General features: G+C 38.4%; 1 protein-coding gene across 2 annotated transcripts in view; it reads left to right on the top strand.

The window, feature by feature from the left end:
- The window catches only part of BBS9 (Bardet-Biedl syndrome 9), a 273,148-nt gene that overhangs the window by 157,039 nt on the left and 94,878 nt on the right, over window positions 1-21,231 (top strand). The window contains exon 22 of one of the 2 annotated variants that reach the window (XM_048950757.1): window positions 5,437-5,547. The exons of the other annotated variant lie outside the window; for it this stretch is intronic. Within the exon in view, the coding sequence (XP_048806714.1) occupies window positions 5,437-5,547 (111 nt within the window). The remainder of the gene's footprint in view (window positions 1-5,436; window positions 5,548-21,231) is intronic. 2 annotated transcript variants of the gene reach the window in all.

Here is a 21,231-nt window from a genome sequence, read left to right as displayed (position 1 = left end):
CTTAGACCTGTACTGTTAAGAGTACTACTGAATGTTAATTTTGATTGTGTTCTTGGCTGAATGTCCAATAATGCTTTTTTAATGAAAACAGCTGCTAGATCTGTGCTTAGCAATGTGTTTTCCCAGTGCCATTCATATTACTTGCATACCACATGCACTGAACCTCATTCTGGAATAATGGCCAGGACAAATCTGATGATTATAAACAGCATATTTCTCCTGTAAAAAGGTGGTACTGCCTCGAAGTACCCTGATCTTCCTTAGTCAAGATTTTATGGATTCAGATGTGTTCAAGATATTAGAACACGCTGTGAGCTCAAGAAGTCACACGTGGTTGTTGCATGTTATCTGTGCATAGCTCTTAATGCAAATAGTAGCAATTGCAACACCAGTGCAACATACTACAAGACAAACGATAGAATTTATGAACTAGGTCTTTAAGAAACATTTCAGTAAAACAAGGGTAAAGCTGAACACCAGCCCAGTGTGTTTCTCTGTACTGTCATTGAAAATATATTTGGTGATCTATGGTGACCTTGGATTGCATACTCTGTTATTATGATTTTTCATTAATTTATTACTTTGGTGGAATGCAAGACAGAAATACTTTCCATCGTTATACTGATGCTGGTTAAGTCAACCCAGGCACAAAGAGCAACAATAGAGTTTTGTGACTAAACAATTGTAGCCACACTATTGGATTTAAATGCTTTGTCCTGAAATCTGTAGCTGATTTATTAGTGAATCTGCATTTTGCTAGCAAATGCTTGAACTGAATCAGAGTTGTTTCTGCACTGTGAAGTGCAACTGTGCATTCATTATCAGTGAGACACTTGTAAAAAAAATAAATCCTTCTTCCTCTCCTTTCTATTTCTTTAATTTTTCTCCTTACAGATTGAGTATATTTCACTGAATCATGTGAATGAATATTCCCTGGATCTTATAGTCTCCAATATCTAACAATTGCTACTATAGATGATATTGTTCTATCTTACTTCTGGGAAGCAGCAGTACAACTACCTGGGTACAAAGCTTGCAGCAGTGTTTACCTAAACCAAATGACTACTTTCTGATGAGCAGATCCCCACTCCCCCCTAAATTTACAGGACTGAAATAAATGTAGTTAGTTTTTTAGAGCAAAGAATCTATAATGCTTTAGGTTGCATTTTTAGTGTACACGTCCTCAAAAGAATCAACAGAGTCTGATTTTACTTGCAGTTTTGGAATCTCTGTGAACTTATGTTTGTGTTTAGATTATCTCTGTTGTTACAAAGGCATGCACGTAAAAGAAAGACCTGCTAATGACTGAGCTTCTGAGCTGTCTGCTCGTATTTTGAATCTCTTACTGTTGAAGCATTTTTTTCTTCTTTCTGTAGCCTCCTGTGAAAGAGTTAATTTCAAAGGAAAATGGAAACTTTATGAATAGTTTAGTTTGTGATTGTGAAGAGGAAGCTCAAATGGTCTTACCCTCAAAGTACCTTTTCATTCTTTAGATGTATACTACTTCTGTTTTCCTGTTTTTAAACTTTTGGAGCCATATTAAAATGTGTAAAAACATGATGATAGGAACCTGTAGGAAAACTGTTAGTACTTTGGGCTTTTTTTCAGTATGCATTATGTTTATGTTTCCTTTGGGTGTGGGTGTCTTTTTCCAACTTAAGAACCAAACGTGTCACAAAAACAGACGTAGAGAAAATAAACAAGAGAAGTTTCATTTCCTTTGGTGAACAAAGTTCATAATTCGCTTCGGAGTAATTTTATGCAAGTTGTACCTTATCAAACAGTTCTGCTGACCACAGCTTTCTTCTTGGATTTATCACAACTGATAAAAGATCTGTGATGTCAGAGAAGAATTTAGCTACACAGAAAAGGGGGAAAGAGTGGGTCAAATGTAATATTGTATTCTAGATGTTATTCCTGCCAACAATTAATGGGGAAATTCATATTATGAGGCACTGTTTACAGACTGACATCTGGAGAACTTCTTAACTTGGATCATTTCCAGCCTGTAGATTTATGCACTACTCTTGCTTCCCCCCACCTTTTCCTTAAATATTTCACTTTGTACCATTCGCTTAATTATCAATGAATATGAAAAATTCTGCTACTGTGACTTCTAGGACTCCAGATAGATCAAAATGCTTGCTAAAATAGGTATTCTGTGGCTGCCTTTGGAAATGCATGCAAAGATATACAAGAATTCAGACTGATTTCTTTGACTTGAAGTGAAAATTCTATTGGCCTCTCACCAAAGAAAGCAGGATAGATAACTGGAGTAGAACCCCTGCACAATGTATTTCAAAAGAGCTTAGAGTCCTCATGGGCAAGATTTTTTTCAAGCTACTGGTACCTGTCTTTCAGAGTATTTTTACTAAATGATGGACTACAGTGGTGTAAAGATTATGTTTGCTAGATCTAGCAAAGATCTATTTGTACTTCATCCAGTTTCCTATCTATCCGAGTGAAAGTTTAACACTTTCTCTTGTTTTTATTTCTCTAGAATGACAATTGCCTTATTATGGTCCTCACTTTTTCCTGTGGAAAATCGTAGCATGTTGTCAAGTGTATCCATTTTTATCATGAGGATGGGTACCTGTGCCAAGTGGATCAAGAAAATTGAAATTGCCATGAGTTCCATTGGAAGAAGCAGACACAACTTAGTTTGTTCTTTTTTCTGCAGGTTGATGTGAATGAGGGTTCAGTCATTTTACCTAGCCTTGGGTATGGAAACAGTCTGAGGGATATAGTTCAGCAGACGCCACTAGTTCCTTCAGTTATAAACTAATATTGGAAGGACATCAAAAGCAGTAGCATGGTGACCATGGTCATGTAAGCTTCATTGCCACAAAAGGTCACCACCTATTTCTTTCATTTAAATAATTATTGGAGTAAGAAACCTGGATGAAGTGCAGGCCCCCCGAACACTGTCCTCAGCACAATGAATAGATTTCTGAAGCAATGGTGTGAATAAGACAAATCATATATGAAAGTTATCAGTATCCTTGTAGAAATATGAAATAATTACTACTCATAATACTGAAAATTGTGATGTTACTGTTATTCTGTGTGCTCTGCTTGGACTTTTCTTTATATGTAAAATCATCTGTGGATTGGTAACGTTTGAATCCCGACTATTTTCTGTCAACAAATGAAAGCTATGGATAAGGTGAATTTTGCTTTTAATTTTAGTACATTCTGATAGTATCTGTTGACAAGGAAATCTTAACAAATTTAAGTAGTGTTATACCTAAGGGCAAATAGACCTTTTCCAACTGTTATTCAGTTACTATCACAGTTGATGACTAATGAAATACTTTGGCATCAAAAGTTGTCAATTCTCAAGGCCATGTAAGTTACAGAATTTCAGACTTCAGGAGACTTTAAAAGTCTGTTTCCGTGTAGAAATCCAATAGACACCAACTAACTGAATGAATTTTCACTCATAATGTTAAAAGTTTTATAAAATCTTTTAAAATGTGTTTTGCCATTCTTAATAGTTCCCTTGTGGAAGAGACCTTAATTTTGTATCCCGTGTTTACAGATTTCTGTTTAACAGGGTAGATTTTATCTGGAGAATGAAAAATACTTAAATACTTCCAATTTAATCAAATCTGAGTTTACAGTTTAGTCATAATTTGCAAATGGGAACAGAAGTATTAATTTACTGATGTTTGTTTTCATTTAGGATGTAGGTAGGTTTATATTTTATGCTGTGCCCCACTGCTGTGGTATTTTAACACGGCAACATTTTTCTCATTTCCCATTTTCTCCTTCAGCTTCATAGCAGGAACCCTAAATAGCTGAAGCTATCACGGGTAATGTACACTGTTGATACATTAACACCTAACTGTCCTTTCAAACAGACAGGATTGGCTTGCTCTAGTTCAAATGCAAATCCATAACGTGTCCTACACTTTCTGTCAGGGTGTATCTGGAATACAGTAGCTTATGTCTTCCTTGGAAATAAAGGATGCTGTGTCAGTTCTTCAGTTGGTAGGAATGAGTTCCTTCACAGTATTCAGTGGAGCTGCCATGCTCTACCCTAGCTAGGCACATTTCTGCAGAACTTTGTGTGTTGCCAGTGCTTCTGAAACTACTTGGGTAGCTGCACCTCTCCTTCTTGAGGGTGCAGTGTTATTTTTCACAGTCATTTTCTTAGGTTATTAGGTTATTTATTTATGTATTTATTTAAGGAGAGAACAACCGTGATATGCTGTTTGTAAATGTGTGCTTTCAGAATGCAGTAAATAGGTACATGCATTTGTGTACCTGTTAGTAGTGGTTCTTTGAAAGAAATGCAAACTTATGTCCTGGCAACAAAATATTTAAGTAAGAGCTAAATTTGAAAGCAGGTGACCATTTGTCTAGGATCATTAATAGAGCATCTACTGTACTGTACTGGATTTTAGTTTGGGTGTTAGTTTGAAATTGCTGGGCAGAGGTTTGGGCTTCAACAAGAACTGCCCAGAATAGCTGAAGGTAAAATATAGAAATATTAATCACATGAGAAAAAGTGGCATTCAAGCAGGGCTGAAAAAGTAATACTTCAAAATGCTCCTCCCTGCTTTGAGATCTTAAAAGGTCACAATTGTGACAAGCTTAACACGCAGACTGAATCAGCGAAGGATTTGTTGTAAGGCTGTGGCTTTTGCTGTGGAACATCAATACGTTCTCCAAAGTCTTGATCACAGCCTTTTGGAAAAATAAAATCATTATTCTGCTCCATTGAAAGCTACCACAGCTGCCTTCAGGTATTATTACTAGTAGGTTGTCCCCCTTTTCATATTTTAAACATAAGCATTTAAAGTCATTGTGCTCTCTGATGAACTACTAAGAAAAGCAATATTGCAAAATTCAAATAATCCATTATGTCCTGCATCCTAAAGTCTCTAACGAGGAAGGCACTGAAGTGTAATCATACAGTGAAAGTGTCCCTGTTTTCCTCTCTCTAGCATGAGGTAATTAAAAATACTTTATTTAAAAAACCCATCCAAAAAATATCATCATATGTAATTCTCTGTGGCAAGCTAACAATCTTTATAAGGTTTGTTGACTTTGTAAAGTTATTTCACTCACATAAAATTACTTGTATTACAGATCTAGCTCCCAATAGTCTGATCTTTAACATGAACCATATTATTTCCAGCTTTTATGTGGAACCAGTTTTAAGTAATCTGTAGGCTTAATCCGTTCAAACTTCTTTTTAAACTAACATAAGCGGTAGAGAAAAGTCATTAAGGCATAACCAGTGTTCTGAACAATGGTAGTGGTTTTCTTTCACCTCACAGAACTTTCTTTTTTCTTTTTAAAGTTAAGGTTCTTTCAGTTCTTGGGATTTCATGTCAGTTAATTTATCGCCTCTTTTCCTCAAGTGTGCACTGGTGAGTTTGTTTCATTACAAAAGCACCACATGAAGGTCCTTCCCTTTTCTACTAGGTGGCTGTGCTACAATCCCAGAGTCTGACTTAGAGGAACACGCAGTTGTACCGGGCTCCACATCAGTGTTCTCCCATCACAAGCACTCTGCAAAGCAGAAACCCAACCCTGGTAAGAAAAGAGAAATTACTTTGTTTTGCTCAGAGATAAATAGCTTGTCTTTTCAGTGTTTGCAGATCCGTAAAACTAGTGACATATATTTAGGATTTGTCGGCATAACTGTCAAATTTTCTGTTTAATAATGCAACATATAGGATCCTGAATTTGTTCAGTTACTTCAATTAAGAATCGGTGAATTGCAGAAATCAATCTTTGAGTTAAACAGCTTCACAGTTGAGAAGTTTTGTGCCACATACTACTTGAGTGAGATTCTTTATGATTTTGTTCATAACCTTTTTGAGAGAGGCAAAATGAAACCGAGGTCATTTTGGTGTAATAAAGGATTTTTTTTTCTGCAGTATGGTGGTTAGACTTTATGCCAGCTGATTAAAACATAGTCATTACTTATCTTTTGTGGGAAGACTTCCTAGAATTTCAGAAAAATATTATTGGATATAATAAAATTATAATGGCTATAAAATATGCTGCATATGGTGATGACACATTTTCTGGAAAGACTTCATGCTGCCGGGAACTGTGATATAGTGTTAACATATTTTAAGAGCAGAACTGTAAAGTAAGGCATTGCAGTTTAATAAAGTGCCTGCTAAGCTCTCAGCCTTAGACTACAGCAATTTCCCATACTGTTTACTAAGTTGTACCTTCTCTTTTTTCCCCTTGCTGTATATTATATCTTCCTGATTTTCCCTGTGATATTTGATTTTAAATGCATTTCAGTGTTAATCGTAAATCAGTTACGTTCAATAGAAGTGTCTGTTGAAGTCAAGAATAGGAAAAAACGTAGAGGTTGCACGTATCAATATTCAGAAACAGATTACTGGAATTTTCCCACTCATCTGCAGAAAACAATTATTTCTTTGTAGTGCATCCAACTTCTTGTTTACCTGGCTAATTCTTGCACGTGAGTGCAAGATAGGGATGTAACTGAAACACAGAGCTTAATGTGATAGCAGAGTTTACCTGAGCAATGGGTGAAAGATGCCTTCTGCAGCAACGTATGAAGGCTGCTCTGAAAATAACACCTTCTGTTTTATTATGTTGGCCCACAAAACCAGAGGCAGATTTTGGTGGTATGGGAGTAGAGATTGAACCTACCCACCAATAACCTGTTACATGTTGTTGCTGTGTGAAAGATGGCAGTAGAGGGGTGGACCAAACGGGGTCTATGAAACAAGTGCATGCCATTAATTTCTCCACGTGGAAAAAAATTTGTACCCGTTGACATTCGTTGATGCTTGCTTGAATATTTGTGAAGACCAGTCAGTGGATGTGGGCACTGTGTGGGTGATGCATTTCAGCACTGGTGACAGCAACAGTGGGTCTCGATAGGGACACTGGTGCAGATTTTGACATGCACACTACACAGGCTCTTTGTTCATGGCTGGCAAAAATGCATAGCTAGTGGTGGTGACTGTGTTGAAAAACAGTATTTTGTAGCTGAGAATTTACTCTGTGGAATAGTATTATTGTGCTCTTTGCTGTAGTGCCATGATAGTAAATAGGAGGCATTACTTTCACTTGATATTCCATAGAGTAACTTAAAACTCCAGAATCTGGTCACTAAAACAAGCTGGCACATCCAATGAAGGCCTAGAACTCTGACTTCTCCAGAGTGCTAATTACTTGCAGTCCACCTGGATTTCAGGTCAGAACAAGCTGTCTAAGTTGAAATGTGTATTGCTTAACCTTTGCCACATATATTAAGTACTGTCCTGGTAATGGAGAAGTGTATCATCTTCATTATGTAGGAGGCAGTCTTGATAAAATCCTGATTTGAGGCAGCTACACTAAAAAATCAGGCACATTTGGCAGGCGTTCCCTCTTCTTTGTCTGATGCTCCAATTTTTCTGATCAAGCGTGTGAGGCAGTAATTTAGAGACTGTTTCTGTGTTCTTCAGGAGATAGCATTCTGTGCTGAAATAACCTCATTGCTAATAAAGCATCATGAAGGGAAAAGGGTAGAAATGTGTTAATGAACTCCAGAAACAGTGGCATGTTGACCTGTGTATCCCACTGTAGAACTTAGCCTGTGATTTACAGAGAAAGAAAAAAAAAGAGAGACCTCCATCACACAACTGACTGTTGTTGCTTTGTAACTTCCTGTAAAAGGCAGAATGAAAATTTTGAAAGCTTTAAACAAGTCTTTAGGTTTACAGCCTTGTGCTGTACCAATGAATTCAATTCATTCACAGTAAGAATGACTGCCATCTGCCAGTTAGTGCTGCGATGTAGAGGGAACCTAGAATATTTGCCACTGAGCTGTCTGGAAATTCTAATTGCTACAAGTGTAAGAGCCAAGGGAGCTACTTAAACCATAAGGTAACACTAGGCATGAAATCACAGTATTGCAGTGTTTTTCTATACATGATATTTTTGGCCTGAGTTCTTGCTCAGACACCAGAGACTGCAGCATGGTGAATATGCTGTGCCCTCAAAGGATATTTGTTATCTTCTGTATGCATGACTTTTCATTTCATTTAGCTATGCTCAACCAGTAAGAGAAAAAGAAGGAGAGAAAGTAAAATAAAAATTCTTTTTCTTGGTAGATCTTTCATTTTCCGAGGGAGGCGGTTATAAGCTGAGAAGTTTTGTTTTCTTCTTGTAGATGGTATTTAATTATTTGTACAAGGGTAGTTCTATTGCAGTGCAAAATTGATGCTGGCCAGGCTCCTGTATTTACCTAATGCACTTCATGGGGCTGTGTCAGTTCAGCTGATATGCTTTTTGTGAACCTGGACACGGTGGTGGAGACGGTGTGGCTGTATTTGCTGTCAGGTGGTGGAGGTCTCCTGAGTGGATGCACAGGCCCTTGTGGTGCCTTGAAGCTGAGAGAAGGAGAAGGCTGTGGAACATGGCATTCTTTAGTCTGGAAAAGAGGAGGCTCAAGGGAGACTTCATCACTTTCTACAGGTACCTGAAATGTTGTTGTAGAGAGCTGGAGGTTGGCTTATTCTCCCAGGTAATCAGCAATAGGTTGAGAGGAAATGGCCTCAAGCTGTGCTAGGGGAGGTTCAGGTTGTATATTAGGAAAATCTTCTCAGAAAGAGTGCTGATGCATTGGAGTGGGCTGCCCAGGGAGGTGGTGTCCCTGGAGGTATTCAAGAAATGTGTAAATGTGGTACTTAGGGACGTGGTTTAGTGGGCAATACTGTTGGTAGGTGGACAGTTGGACTAGATGACCTTAAAGGTCTTTTCCAATCTCTATGATTCTGTGATTTGATACCACCGAGCAGGAAATATGAAAAGAAATCTCTCTAGCAATAGATATGCATTCATAGATGAAGATGTAAATCAAAGGAATAAAATGGGTCCATCAAGTTGGAGTGTTCCTATGAATTCTATTGGTCACTGGAGAACATCATTGCTCAAGCTGGTAGACTATCATCCATCTCAAACTAGTGGGAAGTGTAGTTATGTACTCGCTCCATCTGGTGCTGGACCAAATCTTAGCAGCACAATTTTGTACAGGTTAAAATCTATTAACACTTGTACACAGTGTAGGGCAAAAGAGTAGTGTATCTGCCTCGGTAGGAACACCTGTATTTTATCATGAGAAAAAAGGATGAACTCTGATTTCTCCCACTGATACACTGTGCTAGATTACAACAAAACTGAAGCAGTTTTCAGTAGCAATAGAAAAGCAAAGCGGAACAATGTGTCTTATCTACTGAAAAGAAATGTAATGCTTGAATTGCAAATTGTCTCACCAGGAAGTATTGAGGTTCCTCATTGAGAAAGTAACAAGAATGCTCTCCGAGGAGCTGTACTGCAACTTCCCAGCTTGTAGTTAAATAGAAAAGTGCTGTTGAGGAGGTTGGAACACAGAGCAGAAATGTCAAGAGGAAATGTCAACAAGAAGAGGAGTCCCAAATTCAGTACCAGGCTGAGATCTCTTTCAGTGTATTTGCAGTATTACTGCTGCGATGACTGCTTGCGTGGACAATTTTTCAGTTGGCCTTGAAGTGGCTAACTCCATTAGAGCCAGCAAGCTACCTGTGATAGAATGGCACGGAACCCTGGCAGCTGAACTTGCCAAAATTCTTAATAAATACCATTTGGTTTACATTGAATTGGCCTATTTTCGCTAATAAATATCTCATCTTGCTGATCTCTTGCCACTGAGATGTGTGTGATGTACAGAGGTGGGTGGCAGTCAGTGCGTTATGTAGCATGCTTTTTGTGCATCTGAGAATTTTAAAAAACCTTTTGAATTTAATGAACAAATGAAGTGAACAAGACCTAGGAAAGAGGTTGCCACCTTATATATGTTGTGTGAACTATGCAAAGAACTCTAGTAACTAAGACCTGAAAGACTGTGCTGTGCTATGAGGACATATGCCATAGGGTTGCATCCAGCCACCTGGATGCTATCTAGTGCAAAATATTACATTAAGACTTTCCAGGGAGCTGCTAAATGTGTCAGTGAAACTTTAGCCTTAGTTGGAATGACTACTTTAAACAGCAGAAAATGAAGTCTAATAGCCATGCTGCAAGTCTGTGCAAGGACAGAAAGAACAATTCTAGTCCAATCAGATTATCTTTAGAGAAGGAATTAATGGTTGTATCGTATTTTCTTTTTTAGAACTGAAGTAGTTCATGCTAATTTTTTTTGCCTAATCCAAGTATGGTGTGATTCCATAGTAAAGAATGAGGTGAAGTTCATAATGTTTGGAAATGAATGCAACTGGTGCAGTTGTACAAGTAGTTTCTTACCAGGAACTTTTGCTTTGAGTGACTGCAAAAATGCTTCTGTGAACATTCTCCATCCCAGTGAACAAAAATTAATTCCTCTTCCTGCTTACCCCCTCAAGTCAGTGGGTCTGTGTGAATTAGACTTGGAGGGTAACCTTAGCATGATAAATCCATTCGTGTGAACATTGGTCTTGATGTTTTGGTTTGAGTGAGAACAGAATAGCGTAGGTTTCATCTTGGACTGCAGAATTCTGGTAGAGAATTTGAATGTGATTTCAAGTTCTGAGCCCACTTTGAAGTCTCTGTTACAACATCATTACTTTTTCCAAGAGCTCACAGATACAATTCCAATACAGATATGCTGACCTCTCTTGCAATCACAAGTACAAATGCATGGAATGTACACTCTCATGCAGATGCCATAGACTTCCTTTCTGTTTGTTATACTTTATCTGTTGTCTTCCACTTTCTTCTTTTCAAGTTTTGGTTTTCTTACTAGAGTTGAAGTCTGATTGAGAGAATGAGTGGTTTGGTTTCAAGAAAATTTGTGTGTTTGTGTGTGTTCTAGAAGGTAACTGTTGAGTAGAATTCTTGAGATCTCCAATCTGAAGTTCTTAAATATTTCTGACAAAGTGAGCTGGATATGTGGTTTGTAGGAAATAGCTATAAAGAAGCTCTTGTAAATGCTAACTTTCTAGATACTCTCTGTATTGGATATAATGAATACCTTTAAAATAACTTTTCTCTGAACAATTAAACTGTTAGATGACGTCAAAAGAAATAAGCTTAACTGTATTTATCAGGATATATCCCTTAAAGTATGCTTAAAATACTTTAAATTCCTTATATGCTACTGCTGCATGCTAACTACAATGAAAGAATTACCTAGGCTGTATTTTTTAACCTATATTCCTATTCAGTATTTTAGATATAAAAGGTCTGTTTGTTCTTTCATAAATAAGGAGTTATAAGCCACATTATATCATGAGTACCTCCAAGAAGCTATTGGAAAACAAGATGAAAAATTACTGTGAATCAGAGAATGGTTGGGCTGAAAAATGCATCTTTGCCTTTGCTTCTTTATTTGTTTTTGGTGGACCAATAGTGCAGATCACTTCACAATTAACTTAGTTGCTCAGGGTTTTACAACACTGGGAGACAGTTTTGTCAAGTCTTGTGTCGTGTGGCTGTAGGAATTTTCACAACATGGAAGACTTGATTTTCCTGGCAGAATTTTTTCACCATAAGCCAGTAAATCTATCTCATAAATGATGTATCTAAACAAAGAGAATCTTAAAGATTTCAGGGAAATACATGCCTGACTTCACTGTAACAACTCAGAATAACCATTGTGTCTTTTTGAGAGACAAACAGAGATGATGGGCTGATATTTACATTTATTGCTTAAGTACAAATATTTCAGAGAAGCTATTAGTCAGACCAGAGCTTTAGCATTTGCATTCGCTACTGTTCTACCACTGTTTTTAGTTAAATTCTTTGTATTTTTGTGTCATGTAAATTTTTAGATTACTTGAATATTAAATTTCAAAATTCTCATCTTGTATGATTAGATTTAGTAAATTTAGTCTCATAGTTAAATACTTGTTGCATCTAAGACAAAAACAAAACAAAACACCCCAGCATTTATAGTTATATAATGTAATGGAATTTAGCTGTCTAATTTGAAGAAACTGGATTATTACTTGAGATAAAATACACAGACAGCTGTACAAAAATGATTGCAAACTTGAGCTATAAACTCTGGTAAAATCACATTTTGAACTGAATTTTGAAAACATCCTCCAAAGTTGCACCCAGACGTTGAACAGTTGCACATCTTTTCCTAGAAGCTTTACTCTACAGAATTGCATGATAATGTCCATGTTGATGTGGTGGGTGCAATTTAAGAGGATTTTACAACTTCAGCTTTCTAATCAAAAGTTACTGTCCTTAATGTGCCTAGGTAATTTCAGGAACCATTACAGGATTCCAGCCCAAGAGATACTTGGTTACTGCAACCTTATGTAAGCAATTCTTCTTAGTAAAGAAAATTGAAACCATTTTTATTTGAGGTGTCTAATGACTTATTTAAATTTAGGTACGTGCTTAATATTTTCTTGTGAATCATAATTAATATGAATACACAACTGTGTGGAACTGCAGCCTACAGAGTAACTTATCACAGAATGGTGTAATGTAAGGTAAAGTTTTGTGATAGTTTCATTTATTTGATTATAAAAAGACATTTTCTTAAACATATGGATTGGAGTTCAAGAGCTTTGGGTTGTAAATTGTTGCCAACCAGCCACTGAGTTTTTCCATCTTTGTTTTATACCTTTCTTATTATTATCTTTTACCTACACAAATAAGCAGAGACGTCTTTGATTTTGTTTTAGAGATTGTCTAAACATGCTGTAAAAAAACTATAAAAAGTGTAGTTCTATTAAAATTTCTATTTGCTTTAGATTGTATGCACTTAAGGATAGAACTAATAACCGCAGTAAACTTTCTGCAGTGTTAAGGTACAGGTTGCCTAACTACTATTATTGCAGTTATTGAATTTACTATACTGGTGGTTATTTGGATACTGGTATTCTTGCCAATAATAGCAAGTATTTTCAAGTTATGTAGCCAAGCATTTAACTTTTTCAAGTTAGTCAGTATAACAGGACAGAAATCAATCCTAACAGTATGTTACATCAGAATAAGTAGAAGGAAGATGTATAAATTAGGCTAAATATTATTTTGGAAAAATGTGCATGCTCTTTAGATTAGGGTTTTGTGCCTATAATGAGCTTTGAAAACAGTCAGTTGAATGAATCATTCAGTATTGTTCTCAGCACTCCATGGCCATAGTTTTGAACCAGTATTGTCTGAAACTTGGCTACTCTATTCGCATGACAAAAAAGAAGTTAGAGCAGGTCTGATTACAGGTGTGGCTTTTGGAAATCACTGAAGGACCAACAAGTGGGATTCATCTCAAGTCAGAAGGAATTACTGCGTTCTGACAGTCTGTGTCAGTCTTGAGCATTTTAAAATTTGAGTTGTGATGCAGTGTTTTGTCCTTGAGCTAATGAAGAGTCAAGTCTGTACTTGAATCACAAGCAAATCTGGCTTGAAGTGCTGAGATCTGTAACAGCTACAGTGAAAGCCCCTTCAAGACAGCCTTATTAGAAGTCCACTTACTCACTGCCCACTTACTGTAGTACTGTGAGACTGTGCTCTTGTCATTTCTGTGCAGACATTGTTATCTAAAATGGATTCCAGGAGCCTGCAGCTGGGCCTACCTAATACTTTAAAATTGCTAAGCTAATTGTTTCCACAAGAAAAGGTGCAAAGAAAATCCGTGGGCTACAAAAAGCCTATTTTTCTGGTAAGGGTTGAAGAGATTTATGGAAGTTTTCTTTTCCACAGAGTCTGTTTTTCTATAGAGCAGTGCAGCTTAAGAGATTAATGTGAGAATTCCTTCATTAAGTCAATACCGAGTGCAATTTCTCCTTTAGTAGAAACTTGTATATACATCACCTGTGAAATGTAGTATTGCACATGAGAAACTAGCAAGTCTTACTTATATTCTAATATTTGTAGTTTTGACTACGAGGGCTGCTATGAAAGCAATGCCTCCTGTTTACTATGCCTGTCCAGCGTGTCAGAGGTGGATGTTGGTGATATGGCAATAGTGGCTGAACCTTCCCTCCAATATGCTGTTACATGTTGTTGCTGTGTGACAGATGGCAGCAGAGAGGCAGTCTGACAAAATGGCATCAGACATGAAAGTGTGTATGAAGCAAAGATGTGCCATTGAATTTCTGCACGTTGGACAAAATGGCATCCATTGACACTCATTGACGCCTGCAGAACTTTTATGGAGACCAAACTGTGGGTGAGAGCACAGTGAGGTGGTGGCTGGTGTGTTTCAATAGTGGCAACAGTGACAGTGGTTTACATCCACTGTTGTAGGTTTTTCTGCGCATGACATGCAGGCTTTTCTTCATGATTGGCAAAAATGCATAGCCAGTGGTAATGACTGTGTCAAAAAAGAGCAGCTTTTAGCCAAGAGTTTGCTCTATGAAATAGTGTTATTGTGCTCTTTGTATCTTAGTTTCCATGGAAATAAATAGGAGGCATTATTTTCAGTGCAGCTTAGATCCATTTGGTCTTCAGATTACTGCAATGCCTTTGGTCTGGTTAAAAGAATCTTGAAGTCTCTACTAAACCATTACTTATAATATGTACAACAGAAATGTGTATAAGTATGTGTGATGTGTATAATCAAAATATGAAGCCAGCCATTTCCCAATTGATGTTCACATCTCCTATACTTTCTTGATCGTCTTTGAGAAACAAAAAAGCATCCAAGCTGTTGTGGTTTCTAATGAGGTATTATTCAAAAGGTAAATAATAAAAGGATAGAGAAACATTATTCAAATGCCCACTTAGTATTCCCGGCCAAGAAGGATTTTGTAACTGCCAGGAACTTTTATTAAATTTGGGTCAGTTGTTCATGGCCCTGGAAAACAATGTTGGCAGGCATAAGAGAATGCAGGCACTTCTTGCTTCCACCATCCATCTTTATATAAAAGAGGTGATTGAAAAGATGTTCAATAGCATAAAACAAAACCAAATACTCCACTTTAAGACTCTTTGTGCTTCTGAAAAGCTCTACTGAAAGTTTGAGGAAATCCTGAAAATTCACTGGGCTCTCTGAGGATTTGTTTGCCTGTCATGGAAATTTGGGGTTGGAGTTGCATAGTTTGTTATATATATCAGACTACACAATAAACATTACTTCCATCCATAAGCTTTGGGTTTCACAGCCTTTCTCAGAATTTTGAAGTTAGTACTAACATAATGATTTCACATATGAGTATTAGTTAAATGCAGAATGAGCCTGTAAAATGGTTTTCCAGGTCTTTTTTTCCAGGTTACACAAAATGCCAAGACTCACTTTGTAGCTTGTCAACATTGGCTACCAAAGGGAGATTAGGTCTAGGTCTTTAGGAACTTTTGCTGGAAAAAAAAGGCATTGTGGATGAATTAGCAGTTATTTTCCAAAGTATCTTCTAAAAGAAGTAATGTTGGTGTCTCATGCCCCTTTCTCCCCTCTCAATTCCAAAAGGCAGCCATCCACATTATGAGATAATGGCTTAAATTTTCTTTAGAAAAAGAAAAAAGACTGCTTTTGAGATACAAGATTGCATGAAGTCACCTGAAACTGCTATTATCAGTTCTCCCCCAGGGATGACTGCAACCACTTTTTAAAATAAGAGTTTTCAATGGAAACACTGAATTTTCTAAAGAAATAATGGCATGTCTGAAACGAGGGAGCACATTCCCACATGCTCTTTGTTGGAAATAGTTGCTGGAATTGCCAAGATATTTTTTTATGTCATTTTGTGAAAATTATCAGTGCCATTCTCTGGACATGGCCCAGGGCCTTGATGTCTTTCTTTGTAGTAAGGGGCCCAAAACTGAACACAGTACTCAAGATGCAGCCTTACGAGAGGTCAGTCTTCTGGGACCTCTCCAGTTGACCAGGAGCACTCACAGATAGTAGAAAGTTGCTTGGCAATCACCTCCACCAGTGACCTCAGCACCCTGGGGTTGGATCCCACTGGCCCCATGGGCTTATGACAGTCCAAGTGGAATAGTAGGACACTTTCCACCTGAACCGTGGGTGGTTTATTCTGCTGCCCATCCCAGACTTCCAGGCCAGGAGGTAGAGTACCCCAAGGATAACTGGTAGGACTCTTAAAAACAAATGTCAAGAAGGCCTTGAGAATGTCAGCCTTTTCCTTATCCTCAGTGTTCACATTCCCCACTACGTCCAGTAGAGGATGGAGGTTCTCCTTAGCCCTCCTCTTCCTATTGATCCGTTTGTAGAAATTTCTTTTTTTGTTGTGTCCAAGTTGAGTTCAAGCAGGGCTTTTGCTTTACTAAGTCTCTCCCTGCATATCCCAGCAACTTCTCTGTACTCTCTCCAAGTTGCCCATCCCTTCTACCAAAGGAGATAGACTCTCTTTCTCCTGGACACTTGGTGAAAGTTCCCTGTTCATCTGGTCTTCACTCCCTCCTACTGGTCTTTACCCATAGATGCTGGACTTTATCATTTCCAGCCATAAGCTCAATAATATCAAAACACGCTCTAACATAGGGAGCCACACCACATCCCTTCTAACGAGCTTATAGCCATCCATTGCAACGTTTCAGTCGTGGGAGCAATCCCACCATGTTTCAGTAATGGCAATGAAGTCATAGCTTGCCTGCTGCACAATAGCTTCCATTTCCTCCTGTTTGTTGCCTATGCTGCATGCACTGGTGTAGATGCTCTTCAGCTGAGCCATTTGCCTCACCCCCAGCATTGTTTCCCCAGGCTTATCTCTGATGAGCCTGATTTTATCCGCTTCTCCCTTCATACCTAGTTTAATGCCTTTGCAATGAGTCCTACCAACTCCTGGGCTAGAATCCGTTTTCCCTTTGAGATGAGTGAGACCCATCAGTAGCCACCAGGCCAGGTACCAAGTAAATTGTCCCATGGTCCAGCCATGTATCAGTATAGGGTAATAATCAGAGGGTGGAAGCAGGCTGGGAATTTTTTTAGTAATGTCCCTAACCAAGGCTCCAGGTAGGCAGCATAATTCCCTGTGGGAAGGCTCTGGACAATGTATCAGGCCTTTTGTTACCCTCAGAAAGGAGTCGCCTATGATAACTACCCTGCTTTCCTTTTTGGTGGAGGCAGTCTTGAGGCATGAAGTTGACCATCTCACCCCAGACAACCTTGTGGGTGAACTTTCCGCTGCATGCTCACTTACCTGTCCCTTGAGATCCAGAACCTTAAACTTACTATTTAGGGGCACCTGGGGAATCAAGGTAGATAGGGAGGGGGCTTGTCCACAACACTGCCCTGAGACCTGTTTTTATTCCTTCCCATTTCTTAAGTCCCCTCTCTTTGCCTGATGGTAACAGGGCAGGGGCTCCACCACTTTTTGGGGTGAATCACCTCAGTGCCTTTCTCCCGGGCATGTTGAGGAGTTACTCCACCAGTCTATCTTCCTGCTCATACCTCCTGATGCTCCTTAATCTCTTTGCCTCCTCCTTGAGCTCTGCCATCAGGCTGTGCAGATCTTCCACCCCTCACACCTGATATCCCTGCCACCCTCCAGCAGCAACAGCTCAAGTACTCCCTGCAGCCAGGGAACTAAACAGCTGTGTTTCTGGGCAGGTGTTCTGTCTGGGTACCCACGTTCTTTTTGGCAAGAGCGTTCTGCTGAGTGGAGACCGTGGCTAGATTTGTATTGTGGGAGGCAACTGAGAGCTGAGCCAGACCTATGGGGAGAGGTAGTCCACCCTCCCTGCTCAAACTTGGAATATTGCTAGAGTTTTATGATTCATTGTCAAGGAATAGACACTGGTGCTAACACATAGGATGTACAATGCCGGAGTGTATTATCCTAGTTAAGCAATACTGTGGATAATTCAGAAACACGTCCAGAGTTGATATCAACTTTTTTTTTCTCTTGATTATTGGAGTAAAATTTTCCAAATGTTGCTGCACCATTAAGGTTCTGCAGCTCAGAGCTGTTATAAAAGCAATTAAATTACTGTAATTATACGGATTGGTGATACTGTGATGCTAGGGTTGACAAATCTCAGAAGAGGCTTAAACCACAAACCCTCATAGTCTATTATTGCTCAGTGTTGCACATCAACTCTTAAGCGAGGAAATGTTCTCAATTTGGTATGATGGAGCAGTAAACATTTCAGTAGTTCTGGCTGTAGCTCTTAAAACCGATCACTTTAGATTTTTATCATACATTTTATGATTTGTATGTGGTAATGAAAGAATCCTAGAATCATAGAATTGCCTGGGTTGAAAAGGACCACAATAATCATCTATTTCAACCCCCCTGCTATATGCAGGGTCACCAACCAGTCCACCAAAACAGGGCCTGTGCTTTTTTATGCCATTCAAAATGTTTATAAGGTGAACAAAAAAGGACAGCACATTTCTATGTTCATATAGAAGTTGTTTCTTCTGCAGTTCTTTTTAATGTTGATGAGACAGGCTCACAGTGTGAACATATGCCCAATCCACAAACAATCACATTCTACTTTTAATAGGAAGGTCTTCTGGGGCCTTTATCCCAGTGTGCTGTCAAAGCTCTCATGGTTGGTGGCTTCTCATAAACTCCTTGGTTATTGATTTCTAGGTTATCACCTGCATCTATGAGATGCAATTCCATGTGTGACCATGTTGTCCTCAAAGCATGAATGTGTCCTGTATTTCAGACTTCACTGGAGAATTCTAAAGGAAGCAATTTGATTCAGTTAATTAAACTATGGTTAACGCAGGTTTTCTGAGCTTTTCTGCTTGTGGCACACATCTGTTACAATAACAGTATTAAAAATACTAGGTTTTAATAACCGATGTGAGTTCACTGTAATCTAAGAAAAGATGGGAGAGAGTGATTGGATGACTTTCTTAAAGAATAGCAGTATATCTTGGGAAAAAAACATTTAATTTTATGATACATTGCATTATATTCCACAAAATTCCCAAGCAGCAGCAAAACATAAGCCTTCTTTATTAAAATCAACAGTTCCAGCAGTGCAGTATTCATTCCTTATCCTGTGGAAGTCCAATTTTTGTCTGCCTGATCAAATATTTATCAACCATCTCTAAGTACATTCTAACTCTAGGTTACTCTTGTGTTGTCATACTCCACAGAGTATCCTTGCATTTACTCGTTCACCTGTTCTAGAAATTCCATTCCTGAGGCTGCCATATTCCCCTTGCCAATTTAGTATTAAGCTTACTGCTGAGTTTCCAAAAGCAAGATATGAGGCTCAAGTGAAGGGAATGAAAAACAATCTCAGTCTGGAATTTTGTGATAGCTGCTGGAACATAAGACCAGAAAAACTTTGGGCCTAAACAATGCTAGTGCACTCTACTCTGCCTTGATTGCATGGGTAAGTCAATGCCTGTGCGTTAGTGTTAGTGAGCCAATGTATAAAGCTTATCAAGTTTTGGTCTTCGGTGACAAGTGGTGGATGCCAAATAGCTTATATTCACAAACACAGACTATGGTTATGTATTATGGGTAGAAGTGAAAGATCTCCCAAAACGTTCAGCAAACAGGATGTGCTATCTGGAGTGATGTTACAACTAGGCCTGTTCCCTCTCCTGCCAACCTTAAAACAAATGTGCTGTGCCACTGACTGAGAACACATTTGCTTTTATCAGCAATAGGTTATTTACACTGCACGCTACTGCACAGAATGAAGTGGACCTCCAAAGAAACCCTGTATTTACTTAACTTGCTATATTTCCTGAATAAGTGGAGTTAAAATTGTTGTGTCACCAGTTAAGCCAGATTTTCAATTTATATCTTCTATTTAGTAAGACTGCAAAAAACCCTACTATTTAATCAAATCTGAACTCTTAATTTAATTGTCTTTAAAATACTTCTGTAAAGGTTGCCCTTGCCTTCATGTTAATAATGAATTTAATGTGTGATTTTGGATGATTGATTGTTGTAATATATATTTGTCTTCAAGTCTGTTACCCTGAGTGTCGTGGGCAGAGTGATGGACCATGGAGCATTGTGCAATACTCTGGCTATGTGTCAGAACCCTGAAGACTGTATGAAAATGAAAACTTAATCCTGTTTTCTGGAAAGTATCTCAATCAAAATGTTGCAACTCAGTTTATTATTTGATCTCTGATCAGATTCAAGAAAATCATAACAATACAAAAAATATATGCAGTTAGAAAGAGCTTTTCTGTGGCTCTGTTTATCTAGAAATTTTTGCTTGTGTAGCTTTATTCTGGTGCTTTTAATATTCCAGAAATTGTCAGATTTTTTCATGTACATGAGTACTAACAACTTCTGGCTTTGAGATGGGTAGTCAGTAGAGGTTTTCTACTGCAAACACCTGAGCTGATGCACTGCAAGTTGGAAAGAGAAAAATGAGCAAGGTGAGAAAGTGAAACAGATGAACACAGCGCAGTCAAATATGAGAAAACTAGCAATACTCCAGATGTTCCACATCTAAAAGGTGTTAGTTCTGTATTGTCACAGTCCAGCAAAGTTTTTATTTGTGAAGGAAGATTAAAAGCGCATGCAAGTGACTTTAAGCAGTGACTGCAACTGTTCCTCACTGCATATTGCAAAATGTAACTTTTGTATAGCGAGGCTGCTTGTAGTAGCTAGATTCTCTTGCTAACTTAAAACTGAACTGGTCATAGCAGAATGAGCTGTGGCCTGAATCAGTGCTGTTGCCATCTTCTCTTTTTCCCAACAACTAAGTGATGGTGGGAAGAGGAGAAGTTAAAGCAGAGGCAACTTCCTTTCTCCATTCGCTAGGGCTGGTACTGCAGTTTGCATGACCAGGGACTTGAACTGTTTGAAACCTTGCCCCAAGTGCAGTTAAAGCTGCTTTTTTTTTTAGCTTAGTCTTTATTCATTATAGTTAGATCACCAGAAGGAAAGGTTATTATTTTGTGGGGTCAGGAAGTTGTGGCTGGGTGTACAGGTGCAAAGCTGCTAGCACTGCTATGGAGGAGATTGGCACGTGCATCGTGATATATGGAGAAGAACGTGGCTATTAATTTTGGCAGCTGGCCATATATATGAAATTAAGTGTAATATGAAATAGCATCCTAGCTCTTGACTTGAGCAGCTCCCTGAGTCACTCACCACACAACTGTAGGAGCATGAAAGCTGGTTCAAGAAGAAAGATGGGAAGCAGAGGAACCGTGGCTGCCCAGCTTACACTGCCATGTGCCTTGCAACCAGAATAGCTGAACTATATTCAGAACCCTTACAGGAGCACTGAGAAAAAGACCCGGAACAGTATTCAGATTTTATAAATTGTGAGCTATGTTTTATTAAGTGGAACTGTAAAGTTACTCTCAGTTCGGTTGCATAATGAGCCATTGCTGGAAAAACGAGTTTATTTTTATGCCACCATGGATGGTGG

The sequence above is a fragment of the Lagopus muta genome, chromosome 7, assembly GCF_023343835.1.
Source record: "Lagopus muta isolate bLagMut1 chromosome 7, bLagMut1 primary, whole genome shotgun sequence".
NCBI lineage: Eukaryota > Metazoa > Chordata > Aves > Galliformes > Phasianidae > Lagopus > Lagopus muta.
This window is presented reverse-complemented; position numbering and strand designations above follow the sequence as displayed.